This window comes from Dysidea avara, chromosome 4, assembly GCF_963678975.1.
Source record: "Dysidea avara chromosome 4, odDysAvar1.4, whole genome shotgun sequence".
Classification (NCBI taxonomy): Eukaryota; Metazoa; Porifera; class Demospongiae; order Dictyoceratida; family Dysideidae; genus Dysidea; species Dysidea avara.
In genome coordinates this window covers 36897792-36922636 of record NC_089275.1, presented here as the reverse complement: position 1 = coordinate 36922636, position 24845 = coordinate 36897792, and the positions used below count along the sequence as shown (strand labels likewise).

Sequence of the window (24845 nt, the reverse complement as noted above, 5' to 3'; positions counted from 1 at the left end):
AACTCAACAGGTAGTAGTCCTTTTATGCTTTACACAATGAATCGTCTTTTAACTCCTCAACAGGTAGTATTCCTTTTATGCAATGCACTATGGAGCCCGCTCTGGAGACTTTGTTAAAGACTCATAACTATAATTTCTCAATCAATGCCTCCCAAATTTAGTGCTCATTCATTACAATATTATATCAACTCAGAATAGTAGAATAATCATCTGTGAACTAACGTTGATCCAATGAAATGGTTGAATATCATCGCCAATGAACTACCACCATCAGCATACTATTTTAAATCATATTAATTGTGTCTCACGTGATGTCCATTCAGATCCTGATTGTGTAAGTGAAAGCATTAACGATTTCTGGCTGGAAATTGTTTTTATGCGGGTGATGAATACATTTATGCGGGTGAGCGGGTGAAAAGTCTTAAATGCGGGTGTCACCCGCGCAATGCGGGTTAGTTGGAAGGTCTGTCCTACGAGCCTTATTTGGAGTAGGTTAATGGTAAAAATGGTAGGTTAATGGTTGGCACAGAATTGTTGTTATTAAAATTTTTACCATTAACCTACCATCACAGCCATTTCTTGACCGCCCCATCTTGGATTTCACATCTTTTTTCACCATAGCCTTTTTGAGGGCCACACTCTTTTTTTTTACAGCTTAGCTGTTTTGGATTAGATTTCGCTTCTTTTTGCATTTGTATACCCAAAAGCCGGCCTGTGGCCAGCTTTGGGTTTTTTAAACTATCTTTTTTTTCTTTTCCACAGGAAGAAGGAAAGATGAATACTTTAAATATTTTATCAATAAATGTACAAATTATATATATATATATATATATATATATATATACATATATTTATTACAGAACTCTACATGGTGCATGGTTTCTTTGTAACTGATCACTCTACAAGGTGAGTCCTTCTAGCTGATCTCTCTACAGGGTGAATTGCTTGTAACTGAACTATCTACAAGGTAACATCTTCTAGCTGATCTCTCTACAGGATGATTTGTTTGTAGCTGAACTCTCTATAAGATAACTTCTTCTAGCTGATGTCTCTACAGGGTCACTAATTAGTAGCTGAACTCTCTACAAGGTGACTTCTTCCAGCTGACCTTTTTACAGGATAATTTGTTTGTAGCTGAACTCTCTGCAGGTGATTTGTTTGCAGCTGAACTCTCTACATGATGGTTTCTTTGTAGTTGAACTCTGTACAGGGTAATTTCTTCTAGCTGATCCCTCTACAGGGCGATTTGGCTGTAGCTGAACTCTCTACATGGTGGTTTCTTTGTAGCCGAACTCTCTACAAGGTAACTTCTTCTAGCTGATATCTCTACAGGGTGAATTGTTTGTAGCTTACAGTATCTCTATAAAGGTTTATAGTTTCTAGCTGATCTTTTGAATTCTTTTCAGGGTGACTGCTTTTGAATTCTTTTCAGGGAGACTGCTTCTGAATTCTTTTCAGGGTGACTGCTCTATTAGAGTATCTCGATCTCGCACTTGCTACACAAAGTTTGATTTCATGTTATAACTCCGTGGCTTTAAGTCTGATTCATCTACACCATTGCAGATCCTTTCTAAGATGATTACTCCATCTGAATAGCGAATATCAAAGCATTACCCCCAAGCGGTTTTTCTGGTGGGTGTGGAAAGTAGTCGTTTTTTTATTAGTTAATCTCGATTGCGTAATTGTTACACACTGTTGGTTTTTTCGTTGTATCTTCCTGGTTTTTAGCTCGATTTCTTTCAAACCACAAAAGGCGTGCGGTTCAATAGTTAACCTATTCACCCACTGATTTTCAGCTTCTTCCCGTGAGCGGTTTACTCTGTAGGCGTGACAACATATTGGTGTTATTTTTCGTCAATAATTGCTAATAACTCTTTGCTTGTTTCGAGGGGTCAGCAACACAGCAAAAATGGTATCCAAGATCTCAAGATTTCATTGGGATCTCAAGAGTTCGCTGGGATTTCAGGATTTCACGAGATCTCAATATCTTATAGATTTAAAAATCTCATACAGATTCCAACTTGGATTCCGATAGGATATTGCTAAGATCTTATAGGATTTCTCAGAGAATTTCAATCAGATTTCAATACCCTCCGCTGCGACTGTGATTTCCGTAATTTTACAAAAAACGTTACATTATTTTACGGAAATAATCGGAAAAACTTTATTTGTTGGGATCTCGGATTTCAAGCAAGGTTTCAGTGATAGGCGTCCAAGATTTCAGCCTGTTGCGGACCCCTCGGCTTGTTATCGTATTCCAGCCAAAGTTGGTACAGAGATGCGCCTTTATACCCTCCTTCTGTGTACCAAATTTCAAGGCAATCGGATATTGCGTTCGAGTTTTGTAGCGGTTTTTGTAAGTGTGTGAAAAGAGGAAGAAAAATAAGAAAAAAACCCGAAGAAACTAAGCCAATTTTTGAAGTTGCATATCTCGGGAACGCTTTAAGCGATTTCGCGCAAATTTGGAATGTGGAGTACTGATTGGAGGGAGTGTCCACAGCAAAAATCATCTTGTTTCATCTAGGCAACACAGAGTTACAGAGGTGCGAAAATTGCGTTTTCGTTCTTCTTGTCAATATACTCACGGGTATTGCGCGCCGGCTTCTTGGGCCGCACGACACACTACCGTGTGTCTTGATATTATTTTTACTTTTACATCCAGTACATAGCCATTGCATTGTGTAAAGTTGACAAATTATATATTTGCATGCACAATACAGCAACTGCTGTATTCAGTGGCGGATCCGGGGGGGGCACGGGGGCACGTGCCCCCCTACCCTTAAAAAAATGTATATAAGATCGAGATACTCTAATAGAGCAGTCAATCACCAATCACTCTAATAAAGCAGTCACAGTGTTCATGGAGAAGTGTAGCTTACTTAGGAAGCTATAAATAGGATTTTATTTTACATAACATACGTGATATAATATATTTGGTAAAGGATAACTAGCTATCATTGTTGTGACCTTTTTTTTTTTTTTTTTTTTGCTCTTCAACTTTTTTCAGCAAGGTGCCCCCCCCCCCCCCCCCCCCCTCTTTCCAGACTCTGGATCCGCCCCTGGTATTAGCAAGAAACTACTGATAAATTCATCACTTACCATGATAGATGCAGTTGACCATGCAGTATTTATTCTATATATCCTTTTCCAAGTTATATAGTTGAATATTGACTTAGACTGTGTGAAAATAAGTTGACTGTTGTCAAGTATATATGTGTCAGAGTGTATTGCAATTAGACTACGTGCTGTTGGTAGAGCTTTTTAATGATGATGTAACATGATAACATGCACACCTCGTGTATACAGTTCTATTAATAAGAGCATGTCATTGAATGTATCTGTTGTGAATAATCATTTGTACATGATGTCATAGTGGCCATATTTGTACAAAATTATAAAGCACTACATAATTACAATCCAGGTGGATAGCTGGCATGTATTCCAAGAAAAAATTAAATTACAACCATCTGAGATTGATATGAGGGTTGAAAATTATGGCTGACAATTTCAAAAACACAAGTCAGGCTTTTCTGAGGTTGACTTTATGTGCACATCAGTTAACAGTAGAATGGTGCATGTATGCTGCTGGTTTAGCACTACAATGATAATGCTGTTACAATGGCACCAGACTTTTTAAAAAGAGATTCACTGAGCCCACTTTGAAGTATACAGCTACTACGTATAGCTACAGTCTAGTAACTTAATTGATCACTTATCGACAATGTTGAATTGTTCAATCTACTAAACTTTGTAGAATGACCTGAAGTGGGTCCATGTTAATAGTGTAAACACAAGAATAATGGCCAATCAGAATAAGGAGTTGAAAATGCTAAGGAATAGCTAGCTAAATGCAAAACTCAATAATATTATGAAGTAATATTTGTTTTCTCATTTGTAAGAGAACTTAATATGACACTAGCTATCACCTTTCCCTTTTCATACCCCCACCACTCACAATCACATCAATTAAACCTATAGCTAGCTAGCTGCAATCATTCTTTTTTAACATTGATCAATGAATGGAACAACTTACCAACATTCCTCCTAGACACCACTGACTATTATGCATTCATGCCATTTACAATTCTGTTAGTATGCTGAAACTTTGAAAGAATGGTTTTTTTAAACTGATTGAATACTTTAAAGAAGCTGGTGAACAGTGAAAAGTTGAAGAATTTCAAAGTGAGTTTATTGTAATTCTTTCTCACTTTTTCATTCCTGGGTACACCACTGTGCTGTCTGTGACTGTCCAGTAAATAAGAGATTTCATATTAGTAGCTAGCCTTTCAATTTAGGCTGGTTGAACATCAATCTGGAGTCACGATTCTTTGGTTTTATAAGAATAGATCAGAAAACATGATTTGACCAAAAAACGTCTTAAACAAACCAAGAACAGCCAAGAATTAAATCTCATTTTACTTATTCATTAACTTTTTGTCTTTATATTGGTGTACTGTTTATAAATAATGCATATGAATATAAGCACTGTAACAGTGTATAGTGTATGCATACATTGCTATCACCTAGTGTACACCATGAAGTCAAGTTATCAGTAGTCCAGGACAATGGTGTGTGGTCAGTTACAGATTAGGATGTGTCACTTGGAGGAGGAGGAGTGGCTGCAGAACCAGGTGGTCCAGGAGGGCCTTGTTCTCCCACAGGGCCAGGAGGACCTTGTTCTCCCACAGGACCGGGAGGACCTTGTGTTCCCACAGGACCAGGAGGACCAGTTAATCCCGGAGACCCAGGTGATCCAGTGAATCCAATGGCACCTCTGTCACCTTTACTACCAGGAGAACCTTGCATTCCTTTCTCACCTGAAATGTGAAAATATGGGAAACTGAATTAGAAATTGCAATTATACATAAGCACATAGCTGGATATTATTTTATCATTTAAGCCACTGCAAAATAGACAGGGGCAGGGTTCAAAGGGTTCCATGGAACCCCTCTTTTTGGAAAAGTTTAATATTACTTGATGAGATGCTACCAAGTTTTTCTCTAATTCTGTACACTAAAATCAGTTTATCAGTCAAATAAATACTCATAGCAAACACTGCTACTGACAAAACACTCATTTACCTCCCTTAATTTAGTGAAAATCACTTGAACTGCTACCTCAGCATCATAGGCACCTCTACAATAATAATTATTGTTTTATGTATTATACTTCTAAAGACTTACATTTCTAAAGGCCTAAATGGTAAGAAGAATAGTATTACTGCTAGGTAGCTAGACTGAAGTTGCAATTACCATCTTTCTGAGTGGAACCTCCCCTTGTAAAGTCTGGATCCGCCCCTGATATGGCCCATTATATTTGTTGCAAAATTATGATCTACTAACCAGGATCTCCTGGGAATCCCTTCTGTCCAAAGAATCCCTTTGGACCAATAGGTCCAGTGTCTCCTTTAAATCCTCTTGGTCCTTGAGATCCAGAATTACCAGGAAAACCTCTTAAGCCTCCGTCTCCTTTCTCTCCTGGTGGTCCAATATCTCCCTTTGCTCCTTGAGGTCCCTGTGGTCCAGGAGCTCCTAACTTTCCTGGTTCTCCTGTATGTCCTCTGCGTCCTCTTCTTCCTTGCTCTCCAGGTGGACCAGGAGGACCGGCTGGGCATTGACAATCCACCTGTCTTCTGGCAACATTGTGGATACCAACACTTTTACTACTTCCACCTGTGTATGACTGTTAATACATATGTAATATTAGCCAGTTGAACTCTCAGTCTTGTACATGCTACTGTACATATTGCAACTGGTAGTTTACAGTTGAACATCTTTGTATCTTGTACATGTACAGGTATTCATACTAGTGATGTATGCTAGCGATGTATGCTTGTATGCAGGAAATACACTTGTATTGAATGCAACACTGTTACTGGACATCACCTAATTTGGCTTTTGCAAATACCATAAAACTGCTTACAATGTAGTTATATATCTGTAGTACTTACTTTGACTTGTTCTTGCAATTGTTCTTGCAGTTGTAATAACAATTCCTTATCAAGCTCCACTTGTCGTTCTAGTGTCCTCAATGAAGTCTGAAAGTAGCAGGTCACCACCAATAGTAACACTAGGCTAACAGTTGATAGCACAACACTGACTCCTAAAGTTACATCTCTGCTGGGAGTCATTTTCTTCATCTATAACTTTATTGTGCACTGTGACCTTGATAGCTAGAGCCCTTTTATAGGCAAAAGTTGGTATTTCAAATTAGCTAATCATGATTTTAAAATTACCTCAAGTTTACCCGCAGTTGAGATCAGTAATTAGTTTCTACATGCATGCGCATAATCGACATGTTGACGCTTTGCCTTATAAGGTTATATCCTCTTGTTCATATTAGATACTATAGCTACAACAGTTTTGCAATAACAAGATTAAGTTGGTAATATTATAATAAATTAATTCCAGGGAAATAATATGATTTCTATAGCTACATACAAAAAGCTAGCCAGAAAGTTGTTCAATTTCTTTTAGAGTGAATTTGCTAGTTGTAGTCTATTCAGTAGCTACACACAGACATACATATGATATGGGCATACACAATGATTGTATAGCTCCATGCAGTGTTGCAAGACTAACCAATAGCTAAGCTAAATCAGTCTGTAGTTGTATTATAGGCTATCCACTAGTTAAAGATAACTTTTGCTAAAGTTTTCTGTGTACTTAATATGCATGCTTATGTTATAAACCCATTTAAACCCCCCTGAGCTAAGCTCTCAGCTTATGACAGCCAGGAGATAACAAAGGGGGCCAGTTGTGGCCAAAAAGCTATAGTTGTAAATGACTTTGGCTAGTGGTAAATGGTGATTTGGCTAGTTGTAAAAGTCATATTAAAGTAGCAAGCTGCGCCACATAAAAGAATAAAGTCTAAATTATGCATAATATATGTACTGTACATGTGCATGTTATAATAACTCTCTTTTACAGCCTACTGCTGGGGTTTGACTAAAAGTATACATACCTCAAGATCCAATCTTGAGATAGCAAAAGTTTTCCATTTGAAATCTACTAAATTTGCCTAACAATTCATAGTTATTACAGTCCAGTATTGATATAAAATAATTACCTTAAAATCTAATAAAACAATAGTTTGATCTGAATTGGTTGTACGTCACTGTATTATAAACTATGTATTTAAGTTTGTTTACTATTTCCTAGTTCCAGATCTCAGTCATTTCTCTGAAATTGCTTCCAGATCCAATCTTGGTGCAGATATGTATGTTTCAAAACTTTCCTGGGTAAATATGTTTCTAAACCACCCTCCCCCCTCTGAGTTACAGTATCTCTTCAATTATTTCCTTCACACTTTTCCATGCAACAATCATGACAATATATAGAGCGCAAAATACATACATCAAACACATGCAAAAAGCAAGGTTTAACATGTCATGGGCTACTTGTAAAAAACAGTTTTTGGCCAATGATGACAGCACTGGTTTTACACTCATTCTGAACCCTGATCTGAATTGTGTGTTAGTATTGCACTTTCAACATGCTGAATTGGTATCAGTGTCACATTGTTGTGGTGTTAAATATTATTACTAAACCAAGCTGTAATATAGTTTGGGTACACATTGTAAAACAATTTAAGGACTTAAACCTCATCATGAGGTAATAATGTGTATAAGTGATACACAATGGACACAATCACTAGCCTTGCATAACCTTTTATGGAAATCCATATCAGCTACATATGATATCAAGAGTTCATAATTAAATATATATATTATGAACTCTTGATGATATTCATAAACATGTACATGACCATATATGTACAAATGACTAAAAGTATGGGTATGATGTCATGTTCAGTATTGAGTGCAATGTATATAGCTAGCTAAAGTGACCTCAATAGTTGATATGCATAATAGTACATGTGTAATTGGGATGTAGTCAGCCTTATTTTCATGAATACTAACCATTTTAGCAACTAATCACCACTCAGTGCTAACTGTATTTTGAACTAACAAAATGTGGACCAGTGATTATTGAGCTTATTAAGGCTGTGTTTACCCAGGTGCTATAGTGCTACTTGGATACCCTATAGCCCTGGTCCAGTAAGTCCAATCAAAACAGTAGCTAGAATCAGGCAGCAGAAAATTTTGGTAGCTAGCTAGAATTTTTTTACAAATTCGTAGCAACTTCTTGTAAGCGTTTCAGATTGTACAGAAGGCACATTGGTTATACCTAACCAATACTGCCAAGGGACCAGGATGGTATTGTGAGGCTGGTTTTAGGATGATATTTTTGGCAAGAAAAGCCCAAACCTTCATAATCCCTACTATACAGTACTACCGTAATGTATGATAAGTGGACAATATTTAATATGTACTAGCTATATACATATTTTAAACCTGTGCCAAAAACAGCCCAGCTGTAAAAAAGGCAAGGCCAAGAATGCACAAGTACATGTTCATAACCAAAAGACATGATATCAAAATCTGGCCAAGAAAGCATTTACAGTATAGGCACTTTTATGCATTCATTTTCTGTATGCTTCACATTATCACATCCAGCTAGCTGTACGTGTGTGCTTGCAATATAAACAATACTACTGAGATGATAAAAGATGATTACACTGCATTGTTACCAAAATTAATTTAACTAAAACTTTACAATTGGTTTCTACTTGGCCATCTTTTGTTATTATTATTATTGTTATTATTATTATTGTTTACTGTGCAAAACCTCTTACAAAGAGTATATACAAGCACAGATAATAAATCAGCAAATTTTTGCACTGTATATTAAAATAAAAAGATGGCCAAGTAGAAACCAATTGTAAATTTTTAGTTAAATTAATTTTGGTAACAATGCAGTGTAATCATCTTTTATCATCTCAGTAGTATTGTTTATATTGCAAGCACACATGTACAGCTAGTTGGATGTGATAATGGCAGCAAGATTTTACCATGCGGATTTTAAAAGATTGCATAATAGATCCCTCATGTAAATGACTCACAGTAGTGGTCGCGTGTTTATTAATTTTGTGGGCGCGTACTTTGTGCTTCTTGGCCTCGCGACTCACTACCATGAGTCTTGATCATGAGTCTTGCTGGTGAATCCCACACAATAATTTTTTACTAGTTATAGTGTGTTAATTTTTATATTTTAATTGCGATTGCTGGTCATCATCCTATAGATAATACTATTGTGGAGCTTGGGAAATGTGACAGCTAAAATGTTGTCACTTCTTTAAAATGTATCAGCTACCTGAAGTGAGTAATGATATTATTTCAGTTGAAAAGGAATGCAATTAATTTAGAACTGTGTGTACAATATCTGTACTCCTAATCCATGCATTAGTGCTTTAATAGTAACTATCCTTCTAGGGATCTACAAGGAGACCACAGAAAGCCTGTGAAGCATATAGTGAGTCAGCATAGTTATGTGACAACAATAATATTGTATGTGTGATAATATTGTATGCGTGTGTGTGTCAGGAAAATTCATGTACGTCAACATTCATGTAGATTCATGTAGTTCATTTATCTTGCTTATATATAGCAACATTTTGTCTCCATGCATGCCGGTTCAAAATGACTTCAAAATGGATGATTCTTATGATATAAAAGGACAGCAAACTAAATTATGATGTACCATATCATGGTACACATCATGTTGTGTGCCTGGATCATCTCATGAAAGTACAGGGGACACTGAAATAATAGCTATCAAGTCGTTTGCTATATCCTGCTTGATGTCCATATAAGGGAACTAAGAAGTTAAGTGTTTATGCTTTGTGCACTTAATTGATTGTATCATTTAGGCATTAGTCCTAATTCCCCTGGTCTGTATAGAAGCACCTGTCCATATTATAGTATAAAATCAAATGCTGACATGTGTTACTAGGGTAGCTAGACACATGTAGAACTACATATCTTTGTAGTGCGATAATTATCTGTTTCATTATTGCTATTAAGGTTGAATGGGTTAAACTTTGGCAGATGCAGCTAATTCAATGACCAGAAGTGTGTTGCATTAATAAGATGTTCACCAGGTCACAGAGTACAAGATTAATGGTCATGTACAGTACTACAAGTGAAATCTCAGCATCCATACTATTCTTACTAACCATGCAGTGGTTGTCACATATGTATTAAACATATTGGTGTTAGAGCTGCTAACAAGCTAACATGCATATTCAAAGTTTATCCAGAAAGGAAAACTCAGCACTTGACTTTATTCGACAAAACTTCAATACTTGTCCAAACTAATACAAAAAGCTCACTGTAAAAATGTCTCATGAGACCTACGCACCTTAGAATATGCATGTACTATCAAATCACTATGTGATTATATGATAAAAATATCATCCAAAAGTGGAATACTAGAACAATTCGAATTTGGATGATATACAAGTGGAAGACTAGAACAATCCGAATTTGGATGATGTTTTGATAACAAGTGGAAGACTAGTACAATCCAAATTTGGATGATGACTAGGGCAATCCAAATCTGGATGATTATTTTATAGTTCAATTATCATTGAAAAGTGGAAGATTAGAACAATCCAAATATTCGTGATTATTTACTGACAAAATTATCATTCAAAATTGGATGACTAGAACAATCCAAATCTGGATGATTATTACTCATTTCGCTCACTATATAGGAAAAATGTGTCATCTCCATCCATTTTTGGGATGAAATTGTACAGGAGTAAAAACCTTCCAAAAGTGGATGAAAATAGGTCCACCAGGTCCACCATTCACCAACCACAGCGGAGCATATATGAAGGATAGTAGGGACAGCCTCTCAGTATAGGATTTGTCATGTAATGATGGGAGGAGACGGGTAGCTCTACGTTGTATACCTTTTCAACATTTCTCTGATCGAGGGTAAATAGTGGTCCCCAAATGGCATTACCGTATTCCAAGATGGGTCAAACTAGTGTGGTAAACAACTTACGTAGATATTCAAAAGATTTCTTGACCATAGCTACCAAGTATTCGATTAGCTTTGAACTGTAGTGGCATGATCATGAAACTTAAGCTTGTCATCAAAGAGAATTCCGAGGTCATTGTGGGATGTAACTGTGTCAATTGAAATTCTATTAAGATGATAGAAGCCATGATGGTGAGCTGGGCAAAAATGGAGATACTTACATTTGGAGATGTTAAATTGCCAGAGTTGTGACCATTCAGTTGTAACAGGGGTGGATCCAGAATTTTGCTAAGGTGTGGGGGGGCACACAGGTAGAAGTCACTCCGCAGTGTGTAAAGCACACTCCGCAAAATGCGAAGCATGAGCTTTCTTGGGGGGTCTGGGGACATCCCCCCCCCAGGAAAATTTGAAAATTTAACGTTCTGAGATTGAATTTGGTGACAATTTTGACTGAAATTTGTTGATAGTTCAAACACTGGAAGATACTGAGTTTCTGTAACAACTTTAACAGGCTGTAGGACCAGGTGTCCTACAGACCTTTAGCACTTGTGCTGTAAAGCCTTAATAAATTTAAAAAGAATAGAATTAGTGTCACTGTAAAGACATACTGTAGGCTGCAGCTGCTCCCTAATGAAATTTTGAAAGTTTAATGCTCTGAGATAGAATTTAGTGGCAATTTTAACTGAAGTTTGTTGACAGTTTAAACACTGGAAGCTACTGAGTTAAAAACCAGATTTAGTGTAAAGGCCCAGGCTGCTCCCTAAGAAATTTTGAAAAATAACATTCTGAGATTGAATTTGGTAACAATTTTGATTGAATATACATGTAGTTCAAACACTGGAAGATATACTGAGTTAAAAAAAACAGAGAATTAGTTCAAACTGGTCCCTAATGAAATTTTGAAAACTTAACATTGTGAGATTGAATTTATAGTGGCAATTTTGACTAAAATTTGTAATGCTTATGAAAATTCAATGCTGGAAGTTACTGAAACTGTCAGTAGCTATAAAGTCTATAAAGAAATTTTGAAAATTTGACTTTTTGAGAATGCTAATTTTGACTGAAATTAAGTTGAAATTTTTAGAATCAGCACAAGGTCCCCTGCACAAGCATCACAAAAACTAGATAATCCTGGCATTTTGTGTGCAGCTGCATCTCCAGAGAATTTCTAAATATAGTCACTAGTATGTGGATAGAGTCATTAACTCAATTTAGAACAAGTCTTTAGTTGTTCAAAATGATAAACAGTGTTTTATTATTATGTTACTCTTGACTGTTTTATTAGAGTAAATTTTTTTTTAATGTTATTTAATGTGCCACGATAATATAGACTTCGTTAAATGACTGTTCTATTAGAGTATCTCGATTTCTAAACGTAGAGGGTGCTCTATCCCACCTAGTTCTCCTTGTGCTATGTCAATATGGGTAATAATTTGCTAAAGACAGATTTATTATATTACACATAGTCATAAACTGCATAAAAAATGTTTGAATTATGTTTAAAGTACCTAGCTATGTTCAATGAGCAACACTATAAAGAAATTCTAAAGGGGGGGGGCACTGCCCCCTCCCCCCCCCCCCCCCCCCCCCCCTTGATCCGCCTCTGTCAGTAAACATAATATTTGAGCGACAAGACGTTTAAAAATTGCGCCAATCTGGCATTTTCTATATAATTTATAAGTGGTACCTAGCCTAGCATTTGTAGGTGGTTTGATAGCTGATTCTCAGAGGTCGAAATTTCACGTTGCGGACCCCGGCTAAATAAGAGAGGTAAGTAGCTGGGAGCCACGTAGCACAGGCTACGACTCTGGGCTGGGAGGCCCTGGGTTCAATTCCTGATGGAGGATTTTGTGTGTGTGGTTTTCGTTTGAGAGGGCCCTACATTTTTTTTTATTCACGTGAGTGCCGGATCAGCCAACCTAGAAAGTAATGATCGAAATACTCTAATAGAACAGTCAGTAGGAATTTGATCTCAAAAAGTAACGTTATCTGTAGAGATTTGAAATAGTTAGTGAGAACTTTAATAATAAACTGACCTATGGAACTATCAGGTACCTTGTGAATAGTAGATTCAATAACCTCATTACCAGAGGACTTGCTGATGTAACCCATAACTAGCTGGCACAGAATCAACGAATACTTATGACCCTATCAATTTTGTAAACCACATCTTTAAAAATTTATTGCATACAATGCAGGGCAATGACATACAATGTTAGCACGTTACTGTGTACTCAGATGATTTACTACACTTACCACCACAATTATTTCTAGCTATCTAGTTTGATCCATACACCAGGAAAATATTATACATGGAATAAGTGCCTATGTTCATAGGCGATTCAAAGGGGGGGCCATGGCCCCCCTGTTAAAAAATAACTTTTAAAAAATCTTGGGGAAAAGTTGCTGTATAGATTGGCATTGTTATTTTTAGCATTTTTCATGTTTTTAGAACAAATTTTAGGCTGTTTTCAAGCCTTTAAATTGCAAAAATCCTGCAGCTTCTGGGGGTTGCACCCCCAGACCCCCCTGAAAATTCTACTTTATACTATAGCCAAACAACAATAGTTATGCTGTTCCCTACTTCCCCCCCCCTGTAGGTCAGGTCTAAAATTGCCACTGCCTATGTTGCAGTAACATAATGTGAGCACTATTTCTTGTCAAGTACACTACAGCAAGAAATCAGGTGTTTTACAGTATTAAATTGAAGTTTCATGCATCCCACAAGTTAGAAGTACAGTAGGACCTCCATTATCCGAACACCTTTGTGTCAGCTGAATCACAAAAATGTTCAGATAAGTAAATTTGTTCGGATAACTGAAGCCCATACATTTATATAATCGAGGTCCTACTGTACAGCAAATAGCATCGACCCATTGTGTACACTTAGGCTAGCTGTTGATTAACCTCTAAGTTTATTTGAAGTATGTTTGTGGTCACCACAGGCCATTATTTGATGCTTAATTAAATACCACTCCCATTGTAAGGCTGCTCTCCAACAGTAATGTTGTGTTCTGAGTATTTCAGATACAGTGTCTAGGAGGGTTCCAACTCTAACAGTGAAAATATAATTTAGATATAGCTATATTAACCCTTAATTGTTATTCAGTTAGCTACATTTGTCTGAAGGTACCAGTCAGTAAAAAATTTACTAACTAGCATTAGCTACCTATTGGAAGCATTTCTGGTCACACTGAACACATTTTTCGGCTTACCTAACTGCCAAAGCATCATAAAGGTGTTGTGAGGCTGGTTTCTGGCCAATATATATATATATATTGTAGAAAGTACAAACCTCCATATTGTATGATCTATTATAATAGTAATACAGTACTATTGCACTTTGATACATTGCAAAATTCAAAACCATACAACCACATACGTAGTATACTGCGTTTTAATCAGACAAAAACACACTCACTGTCTACATTATTTTGTACTGTTTGTATTGGATGTAAAGAAAGTATCCACAGTGAATATACACTAGAATATAATTATATTGCCCATGTAGCCAGGTGACTAGTTTATATTTCTAAAAGAAAAAGGCAACATCTTTTTAAAATTCTTGGTGTCCTTTGGATACTGTGGTTGTTTATTTCAAATGGCCAACTGCTGTATACAGTGATTTGCAATTCATGCAAAGTATTAGTGACTCATCTGTGCATCAGACATTAGCATCAACTCGTCTGAATAGGTATAATTGTATTCTGTATACAATATACTATTATGACCAAGAGTTCATTGTATTATAGTCCTCCCCCATATAATGTATGACCGGATTTGTAAAAAGGTACCTTTTCACACACAAAATTTGACCCATATTTTGAACTTTAAATTTAAGCTTCATAACTTTTTGATCATGGCATATAATTGTTTGAAATTTTCAATGCATATAGCTACTATATCTGACTACATTTTGATACTACGAGAAAGTTAATCAGTGTAAGGATTCAAGTGTTACATCATTTTGTTTGCTGGTATGTCAAATGTGTGGAAAAGTACCTTTTTGCAACAAATCTGGTAACATAATTATTATGAACTCTTGATGTGACAGTAAATATTAGTCACTATATACAGTACAGTAGTATAGGTACTAGTAATAGCATGGGTAGCAGTGAAATTTGGGATAAATATCACGAGTGTTGTATTGGAAATGGGGATAAATTTCACGAGGCGAAGCCGAGTGAAATTTACCATTTCCAATACAACAAGAGTGGTATTTATCCCAAATTTCACTGCTACCCATGCTATTCCCAGTTAATACCATACTCGCTGCATATACGCATGCTGTGCATTAGCGTTGCCATGTACGCAATTTGTCACTATGTACTAAGCACGCGTCGACACTAATTGGCGCTACATTGTTAACATAAATTCTAGCCAATGAAATTGCAATTACAACTTTTTCACTGCTGTCAGTGAAATACGGGATAAATTTCACTGCTACTATTGAGACTTTTGTATGGGCAGTGAAACAGGTATGGTATTATAACATATATTGTAAGACTATACGTAGTATTAGCTACAATTCAGTGTTTAGTGCATAATGGTACATTATACGGTACATGTCAGATTAAGGTTCATCACATTCTGGACAATCTGCGGGAGAATCAGTAGGAGCAGGCATTAATATGGAGCCAGGTGGTCCTGTATCTCCTTTACTACCAGGTAAACCAGGAGGTCCTCTAGCACCAGGTGGTCCAGTTGATCCTGTATTTCCTTTAGGACCAGGTGGTCCTTGTATTCCTTGTAAACCTGTGGATACAACCATGAAATTTTAGCAACTCTGAGATTACAATTACAGTAGGAAAACACAATTACAATAAAGGGTAAATACATGCAACTTCGTGGTTACTTTGTCTATGTGGCTAAGAAAATCAGCTCTGTATAATTATTGTGATTAATTTGCTTGTCTTCAGACCTTGTAATCCTCTGTCACCTGGTGCTCCTTTTTGACCCCCTGGTCCTCTGTCTCCTGGTGCTCCTTTCTGGCCTTCTGGTCCTCTGTCTCCTGGTGCTCCTTTCTGGCCTCCTGGTCCTCTGTCTCCTGGGTCTCCCTTTTGGCCTTGTAGCCCTGTGTTTCCCATGTCACCTTTCTGACCCCTCGGTCCAGTGTCTCCTGGAGCTCCCTTTTGTCCTGAATTTCCCATTAGTCCATTCCTTCCTGGATCTCCAGCTTCTCCTTTTTGCCCAGGTTGCCCTACATCACCCATATCTCCTTTCTGGCCTCTTGGTCCTCTGTCTCCTGGTGCTCCTTTCTGACCCCCTGGTCCTCTATCTCCCATGTCTCCCTTTTGACCTTGTAGTCCAGAATCTCCTGGAGCTCCCTTTTGTCCTCTCAGTCCAGTAGCTCCTATATCTCCTTTTGGGCCTATGTCTCCAGTATCTCCTTTTTCTCCTCGTGATCCTATATCTCCTTTCTGACCTTGTGGTCCAGTGTCTCCTGGTGCTCCCTTTTGTCCTAGTCCATCTTGTCCTGGATCCCCAGCTTCTCCTTTTTGCCCAGGTTGCCCTACATCACCCATATCTCCTTTCTGGCCCCCTGGTCCTCTGTCTCCCATGTCTCCTTTTTGACCTCTTGGTCCAATGTCTCCTGGAGCTCCCTTTGGTCCTGGTAAGCCTGAGTTTCCCATCAATCCATTTTGTCCTGGATCCCCAGCCTCTCCTTTTTTCCCAGGTAGCCCTACATCACCTGTGTCTCCTTTTTGACCCCCTGGTCCTATGTCTCCAGCATCTCCCTTTTGTCCTGGTGGTCCAGAGTCCCCTAGTGCTCCTTTTTGTCCTGTTGGTCCAGAGTCTCCAGTCTCTCCTTTTTGTCCTGAAATCCCTGGTGCTCCAATATCTCCTGAATCTCCTTTTTGTCCTCGTGGTCCAGTGTCTCCTTTCTGTCCTCTTGGTCCAGCACCTCCTGAGATTCCCTTTTGTCCTGGTGGTCCAATGGCTCCCACTTCTCCTGGTTCTCCTTTGTTTCCAGTTCTTCCTCTGGAACCTCTCCTTCCCCGCTGCCCACGTGGACCAGTTGTACCAGGTGGACCAGATGGTCCAGGCGGACACTGACAATCTGTCTGTCGCTTTGCAACACGATGTAAGTCAACAAAGGTGTCACTGCTACCTGAGTGCAACTACAAAGTACGATAAAAGTTTATGTTTTCACTATGCTGTACATACATATCTAGCAATGTCTTATTCAGTAGACACTCATGACGATCCTAACTGAGGACTGAGAATTATACTATACTAAGATGACATAGGTACAGATTTGCAAGCTTTACCCTTATATATATATGTCACTCTCTAGGATACAAATACATGAAATTGACAAGGAAAAACATCCTGACCACCTGGCAGACTCCTGTAAATGTTTGAGTGTAAAGTGGATAACTGCAGGATTGGGGCTGCCCAGGTCCAGTCATGAATTTTTTCTCCACACTTAATATAACATTTTTTAAACAGGCTGTAGGACTAGGTGTGCTACAGACCTTTAGCACTTGTGCTGTGAAGCCTTAATAAATAAATAAATATTATACATAATATATGTACATAGCTACGTATACAATAATTGTTTTTAAGGAATATACCGTATAGCTAGAAATTTTCGAGGGACGAAACTTTCGCGAAACTAAGTAAAATCCGATTTTTGCATTTTTTTATTCTACGAAAGTCTAGAAAACCTTTGCACATTGGTAATATATAGTTGTATGCAATCTCAACGTTTCACGATTGTATTTTCATGAAATTGTCACTACTCACTAAAGTTTCGTCCCTCAAAAATTTCTGGCTATACAGTAAGACAATTGATTGATGTTTATTGATCACTTATATAACAAGTACTCTACATGGTAGGGATATGACACTTCTTATTGTTTTACTGTGATTTAATATCGTCCACTACTCCAGCTTGTTTCAGTACTTTTTACTGATGTGTTATGGTCCCCACTCTAGTTAAAAATTCCAAATTTTTGTTAATTAACTTTTTTTGTAAATAAATTATTATGACTGGTGAATCCACACATACTGCATCTGAAATGGCACTGCGTACCCCAATTATCATCTGAAATGTGAAGTATCCATTACGCTTCATTGTCAGCTATGTTCAACCTGCTACGCAGCATTTCAGATCAAGAACTGTTCAAAACGCACCTCTGCAATTCATGCATACCAAAAGAAAGAAATGGTGCTGTGCACCCTAGTTATATCAATTAAAGTGAAGTATCCATTACGCTTCATTATCGGCTACAGGCATGTATTTTCAACCTGTTACACAGCAGCACGAATCAAGAACTGTTTGAAAAGCACCTCTGCTATCAAAATAGCCACTATGACAAATACGGAAGATTTCCATTACAAAGGAAAGCAATCATGTGTTATCACCAAATCGACACTTTTCGCTGTCAATACAGATGAATGGGACACAAAGGAGGACACTGGTAAGTCCATGAAGATTACAGTGGACGTAGTGCGGTATGCCAAAAGGCACCTCTCGGGCCGAAGTGACATTGATCAGTGAAAAAATCAAGCCCATAGCCTTTGCCATTATCGAGTTATGCTTGTCTGGAGGCATCAATCAGTCAGTCAGTTGTTAAATAATGTATTTTTAAAATTCTATAGCAACTTCTTGAAAGCATTTTGGATCAATCTGAAAGCTTGTTTGGGCTTAGTTTTACTTAACCAATACTGCCTCATCATTGTCAGGGAAATTGAAGCTGGTTCTTGGGTGATGTCATTTTGTGGACCATGCCTACTCCTTTGTGGTTCCTACTATAGCAAATTACTCCAGCATTGCTCATGCCACCACTCATTTAATCCTATACACATATAGTGTGAGAGCATGTAAATGACCTTTATCTTTCAACTTCTGTGTGGCAATCAACTTTAAATGACCACCTTCAAATTCCTGGGGTTGGAGGGATTTTTTTCCTTACTTTGGCCCCTTTTCTGTTACACCTTTTCAGCTATAAGTCACTAAGTCTAAGTCCTTGAAATTAGGTTAGGTAATCCTAAGGCTGCAGCTCATGTTGCTGCAGACCTTCAGTGCTGGTCACTGTAAAGCATTAATACAATAAATACTTTAGGATTAAGGAAGAAAATCCATCCCTCCTGAAGGAGACTGAGTGTGGCCCCGACTAGACATTGGGTGACCTGCAGTTCGATTCCTGGGGTTGGAGGGATTTTTTTCCTTACTTTGGCCCCTTTTCTGTTACACCTTTTCAGCTATAAGTCACTAAGTCTAAGTACTTGAAATTAGATTAGGTAATCCTAAGGCTGCAGCACATGTTGCTGCAGACCTTCAGTGCTGGTCACTGTAAAGCATTAATACAATAAATACTTTAGGATTGAGGAAGAAAATCCATCCCTCCTGGAGGAGACTGAGTGTGGCCCCGACTAGACATTGGGTGACCTGCAGTTCGATTCCTGGGGTTGGAGGGATTTTTTTCCTTACTTTGGCCCCTTTTCTGTTACACCTTTTCAGCTATAAGTCACTAAGTCTAAGTCCTTGAAGTTAGGTTAGGTAATCCTAAGGCTGCAGCACATGTTGCTGCAGACCTTCAGTGCTGGTCACTGTAAAGCATTAATACAATACAATACAATAATACAAAATCCATATCTTGCACTTCCAAGTTATTGCTGGAAATGCAGCTTAAGCCCACATCATCTTGAGACTGAACTTAATGGTGACTCCAGCATGGAACTGCTCTTTCATCACCTGTAAGAAAGCTAAACCCTGGCCTATGCATGCTAGGGAGTTGAATATTTGAGTACAAAAATCCTAACACAGTAGTGACTTGATTCTCCAGTACAGTGCAATCTAGGCATCCTCAAAACTATAGCAGTCACAACAACAGCAGGAACCTACTTGTATTGCATTCAAATTATTTAACCTTAAACACACTTCTCCTCCACTGAGCTATAGAATTTATTGAAAAATGAACTTGTTTTGTAATTGAAAGGCTGTGTCCACAAGACTAATCTCAATCAATGGCATGTCTGAGTGTATACAGTTGATGCTGTACTTTAGCAGCAGAAGTTTTGGTATGATTTTATCCATCTGTTATTGGTTAACAAACCCAAATTTGCAGTAGTGTTTTACTCGTGGCAAAGGAACTATTGTACTAACAATAGCCTCTAAGTATACAACCACCCACCCACACTTCATTATCAAACTTCAGCAAAGGAAGACACTATAATGATACAGGGTTCACAGACCAAAAATTAAAACAATAGTTGTATTCTTATAGCTACTTATAATGGAGGAAGAAGTTAGTCTTACTAATAAATAATAGACAAGCATACATACATTGAATGACTGGATAATTTCACCATTCTTGTGAAGACTTATGTAGCTAAAGGTTAATTGGTTCAGTTGTATTGCAAGTGACCTGTGTGCCTATACTTATATTTGTAGTTACATCATTGCTAGCTAAGTACATGAGGATGATCTGAAATGAAAATCATAGAAATCTCCCACATAAAAATAGTCTGCTGTGTGAGCAGAAAAATGTCTGGTATTTAAATTGTTGTGTAGGCTTTTCACAATGCAACCAACCAGTAATGTATCTATATAACAAACTAATAACATGTGACCCGGTCTGCGAAAAGGGGTCTTATAGCCTTTTCAATTGCATGTACTTGGCAACCTGTAACTTAACTTGTGAATGTGGTATCACCCTGAAATGTGGTGCTCCTATACCCCTAACATAGCACTATGGCTTGGTGTAATATTTATGAAGGTGATAGGATAAAACCATGAGGAGTTATGATTAGTCAAACTTGACAATTTGGAAAGGCTATAAGACCCCTTTTCGCAGACTGGGTCACATATGTGAATGGCTTTTGGAAACGTAACCTTTATGGTACATTTTAAAACTTAATTAAAATAAGGCATTCCAAACTTCCAATCAGCTCTACAGTGATTAGAATCACTAGTCAGTACCTTGTGTTATAGCATATTTTATCAGGTACCTGCATAAGTGATTTAGTGGTGACACATAAATGTGGACTTCTTACTCCAAGCATGACATTAAGACTGATCTTCCAAAATATGGTCAAAATGAATATAAGTACGTACTACTACTTCTCCAGGGATCACCATGGTACTCAGTTAGGGACACATTGATTTTGCTGGCAATAGGTTTGGAATAATGGATGGGTAAAAACAATGAGCAAAATGCTGGCAAAATAGGTGCAATTTTTGTGAAGTGAACATAAAAACTGCACAAAAGATCAGGATACTCTAATAGAACAGTCACATGTGATAAAATATCAACAATACACGGCTAATTGTTACAGGAAGAGTAAGTGGCAATCGAGATACCCCAATAGAGCAGTCACATAAATTATGTTAAACAACCTTAGCTAACTTCTTGCTACAGTATTACGTGGTAAGAGCAAGTACAGATCGAGATACTCCAATTGAACAGTCACTATAAGATGAAATTGTATCTTTGCACTTAGAGCATAGTAGATGAAAAATAAAAGAATTGCTGGAAAGAAAAAATAGGTGGAAAAGAAGCAAAATAGACTCGTCCCTTTACTCAGCGTGTGTAGGGAAAACTTGAGAAAAGAGTTGTTCCAGTTGAATGTTTAACTTTACCCCCTTTGGCATAATATCCTAAAACTTTACAGTTAACAGTTTTATATATATAATCAATTTTATTTAACTGAGAAACAAATATATTTAACATTCTTTTGGGTTAGTAAAGTTGCATTCCATAGACTAAACCTTATTATAAACATAAATTGTTATAGTAGTTAGTATTTCGTAGCTACGTACATATTGGACTATCGTCATTGCATTAAATGATAGTGTAATTTAGTCACCACACTTTTGTAAAACTGGCTATACTAAAATTGTAATCATACAGTTCGTATAATAATTAGTGAATAAAGGAGAAACATGTTAATAGAGTATACATTTGCTATGTACATTACGCCTTACAGGCATCATTTTGAATTCTTGGCCATATATATATAATTATAGTAATGTACCATTAGCTATGTAGCTATATAGAAGCTTCAACAGTTAAGTACACCAAGAAGCCAATACATTGTGAATATCCAACTACTCCTTTTTTCCACAAGCCATCAAATTGTAGAATCATGTATTCACCTAATTTCCATCCATTCTGAAAGGACGTTACAATCACCACACCTAAATAGCTACACTCAGCTTCAATGATACATAAGTTAAATACTCTGGCTTTGTGGATAAGCTACGTAATTTGAAAAATACAGAACAAATGAATGTGTATACTATATCTAGCTGAATAAACAATCTATGAGTGTATAGCTTAGCAGTTCAACTAACAATTATTAATCTAGCATAAAGCTACGTATAGGTACCACCTTAAGCACAGACCACAGAGAGCGGTAATGGTAAAACCAGGAGGGGAGCAGGAGTGAGAGCAGGAGATTCCTGTAAGAGATTAGCTCTTTTCATCTCATCTTTTTATTGTCCATGCATGTATGCTTTAGTCTAAAGGAAGCACAGTTGCGATTACATCTGAAGCAATCACACCTGTGCTGTAGCTTCTACTATCTTTCTAGCTAGCACTCAGTAAATTTAGTAGGAGGGGTACTTCAGCCCCTATGCACCTTCCTACATCCTTAGAGTGGCTGACTGCTCTATTAGAGTATCTCAATTTTTTGGAACCAAGCGTGCAGCTTGTCTGTAGACTCTGTGTGTGTGTGTGTGTGTGTGGGGGGGGGGGGGGGGGGGGGTGACTCGGTTCTCTTCTGGATCCAGAAACCATCTTAGTGCAAAAAATGCCTCCTTGTGGTATTGTGCATGTGATATGACCGACCTTCACAATCTGTATGTGATTTGAAATCATTTTGCAATTTGAAGCCCGATTTGTGATTTGAAGCTTGATATGAAATGTCTAAGAAGTACTCATATGAGACCTGAATATGTGAAATAGAGCATGGTTCATTCACTCCATTAATTTTCTCAGCTACTGGAGGAATGGCTGACGTAGCTACTGTGTTCTATAAGTGTCTTGCCTTCCTTCTTTCCAACAAACGGGACACACCTTATGCTGTCGTTATGGGATGGGTGAGATGCTGTTTATCCTTTTCCCTTTTGCATTCATCCATTAGATGTTTATGAGATCTAGATTTTCTAAGGGATGTTTTGGGCAATCTTTAACATCAATGTCAATTGACTTAATCCAGGCTGAAGCCAAACTGTCCTCTGTGATATAAATTACTCTATTTGTTTGTCACGATTTTGTGTTTTAATTAAATAGTGATTTGAAACTTCTGAATCACATGTGATTGTCGTAGTACGATTTGTGAGGGTCCTGAAGGACAATATTTCGTAATTATTTGCGTGGACAAAATCGCTCGAGAGATTAAGGTGATTGTGATTTGGTAGCTGAAGGGTGTACGTGATTTGTAGAGGTGTCATAGACCTACCACCCGGATATGACTAATCTCCCAGTTCTGGGTTCCCGTTATGCCAAGTAATCTCCCTCTCCCCTCCCAGTTTTACCAGAGGGGGAGTTTTACCAATGCATGCGATATCCCCCAGAGAGCCACACTCGGAGCCACAGACACACAAGCTAAGCTTTAAGCACCACTACAGGGTCCTGGTTACTCACTTTGAGTTGTTCTTGCAGCTGTAACAGCAACTCTTCATCAAGCTCCACTTGTTTTTCTAGTGCCCTCAGTGATGTCTGGAAGTAGCAGGTCGCCACCAATAGTAACACTAGACTAACTGTTGATAGCACCAAGCTAATTCCCAAAGTGACGTCTCTACTAGGAGAACTCATTTTAGCTACGTACGTAGCTATAGAACTGCTAACTTGACGCCAGGCGAGTGGAACCTTTGTACGTAAGTAAGACAACACGTTCAAGCAGACGTTGCCTCAGGGTGTAATTATGAAACCATACGCGTGATGTAACCTGTTGATATCACCTTCAGTATCAATAAATGACCTTATGCTGACGACAAGTGGTATGGCTTCTGTAACGAATTATCTACGTGTGCAGCTACAGTAGCTTATGGTGTCAATGTGCACTCTTTCAACCAGACTGCTTATTAGCTAGCTATGCATACAAAAATTCTTTTTTTTCTGTTTACAATGAAATTATGGAACCAGCTTAACAAACACACTGTCCAAGCTTCATCTATTGCAATCGATTGATGTACTTATCAATCACTTAATTAGCTAAATGGGTACAGTACATGTATCTACGTACAGGCTGTATGTATGTTGTTACACCGTAAAAAATTAGAAGTGAAATTAGTAGTGAATTTCACTACTAAATAGCTACTCACTATTTTTGTGTAGTGACCTTGTAGTGACCCTCACTACATAGTAGTGGACGTCACTACAATTAATAGTGAGTATTGTGGCAGACATTAGTAGTGATTTTCACAAAATTTAACAGTGACCTTCACTTTTTTGTTTTTATAATTTTATACTCATGATCACTGATTGAGTTTTGTACATTGAACAACATACATATTGGCTAACTCTTCTATATCGGAATCAATTCTCCTTCATTATTAGATTGCCTTTGTAGTTACTCAGTCCCGGCATGTCACTATCAGACATGTACGTAATTGACAATTATAGTATCTACACAGTGGCAGATCTAGGAAGTGGACATATACACTGACATGGGTGAATGTGCGAAGCATGCTAGGGTGGTTTGCGGGCATGCCACCTCCAGGAAATTTTTGAAATTTAGATGCTCTGAGATTGCATTTGGTAACAATTTTAGTCTGTAAAATAAATGCACAGCATTGAGCATGCACATCGCTTATTATAGGTGTACGTCGCAATAATTATTTAAAATACTCAACTGTTGCATAATCATTTTTCAAAGGGTTTTTCCATGGAAACCTTGAAACCCCACTAAATCTGCCACTGCTACATTTAATTCTGTGAATGCTATCCCACTATAGGGACCTGTGAGAAGGCTTATAGCCTGTGAATTTGTTATCTGCGT

General features: G+C 37.7%; 3 protein-coding genes across 3 annotated transcripts in view; 1 reads left to right on the top strand and 2 right to left on the bottom strand.

Annotated features, from left to right (window-relative positions):
* The window catches only part of LOC136254874 (uncharacterized), a 112814-nt gene that overhangs the window by 63716 nt on the left and 24253 nt on the right, over positions 1-24845 (top strand). The window lies entirely within an intron of this gene.
* Positions 4426-6169, bottom strand: LOC136254880 (short-chain collagen C4-like). Its single transcript, XM_066047644.1, has 3 exons — positions 5951-6169; positions 5343-5682; positions 4426-4817 (listed from the first exon to the last, which is right to left on the bottom strand). The coding sequence occupies exons 1-3, from the start codon at positions 6137-6139 to the stop codon at positions 4588-4590; spliced, it is 759 nt and encodes a 252-aa protein (XP_065903716.1). The 5' UTR covers positions 6140-6169; the 3' UTR covers positions 4426-4587.
* LOC136254872 (collagen alpha-1(I) chain-like) lies at positions 15435-23777 on the bottom strand. The gene is made up of 3 exons (XM_066047636.1): positions 23489-23777; positions 15811-17011; positions 15435-15644 (listed from the first exon to the last, which is right to left on the bottom strand). The coding sequence occupies exons 1-3, from the start codon at positions 23657-23659 to the stop codon at positions 15463-15465; spliced, it is 1554 nt and encodes a 517-aa protein (XP_065903708.1). The 5' UTR covers positions 23660-23777; the 3' UTR covers positions 15435-15462.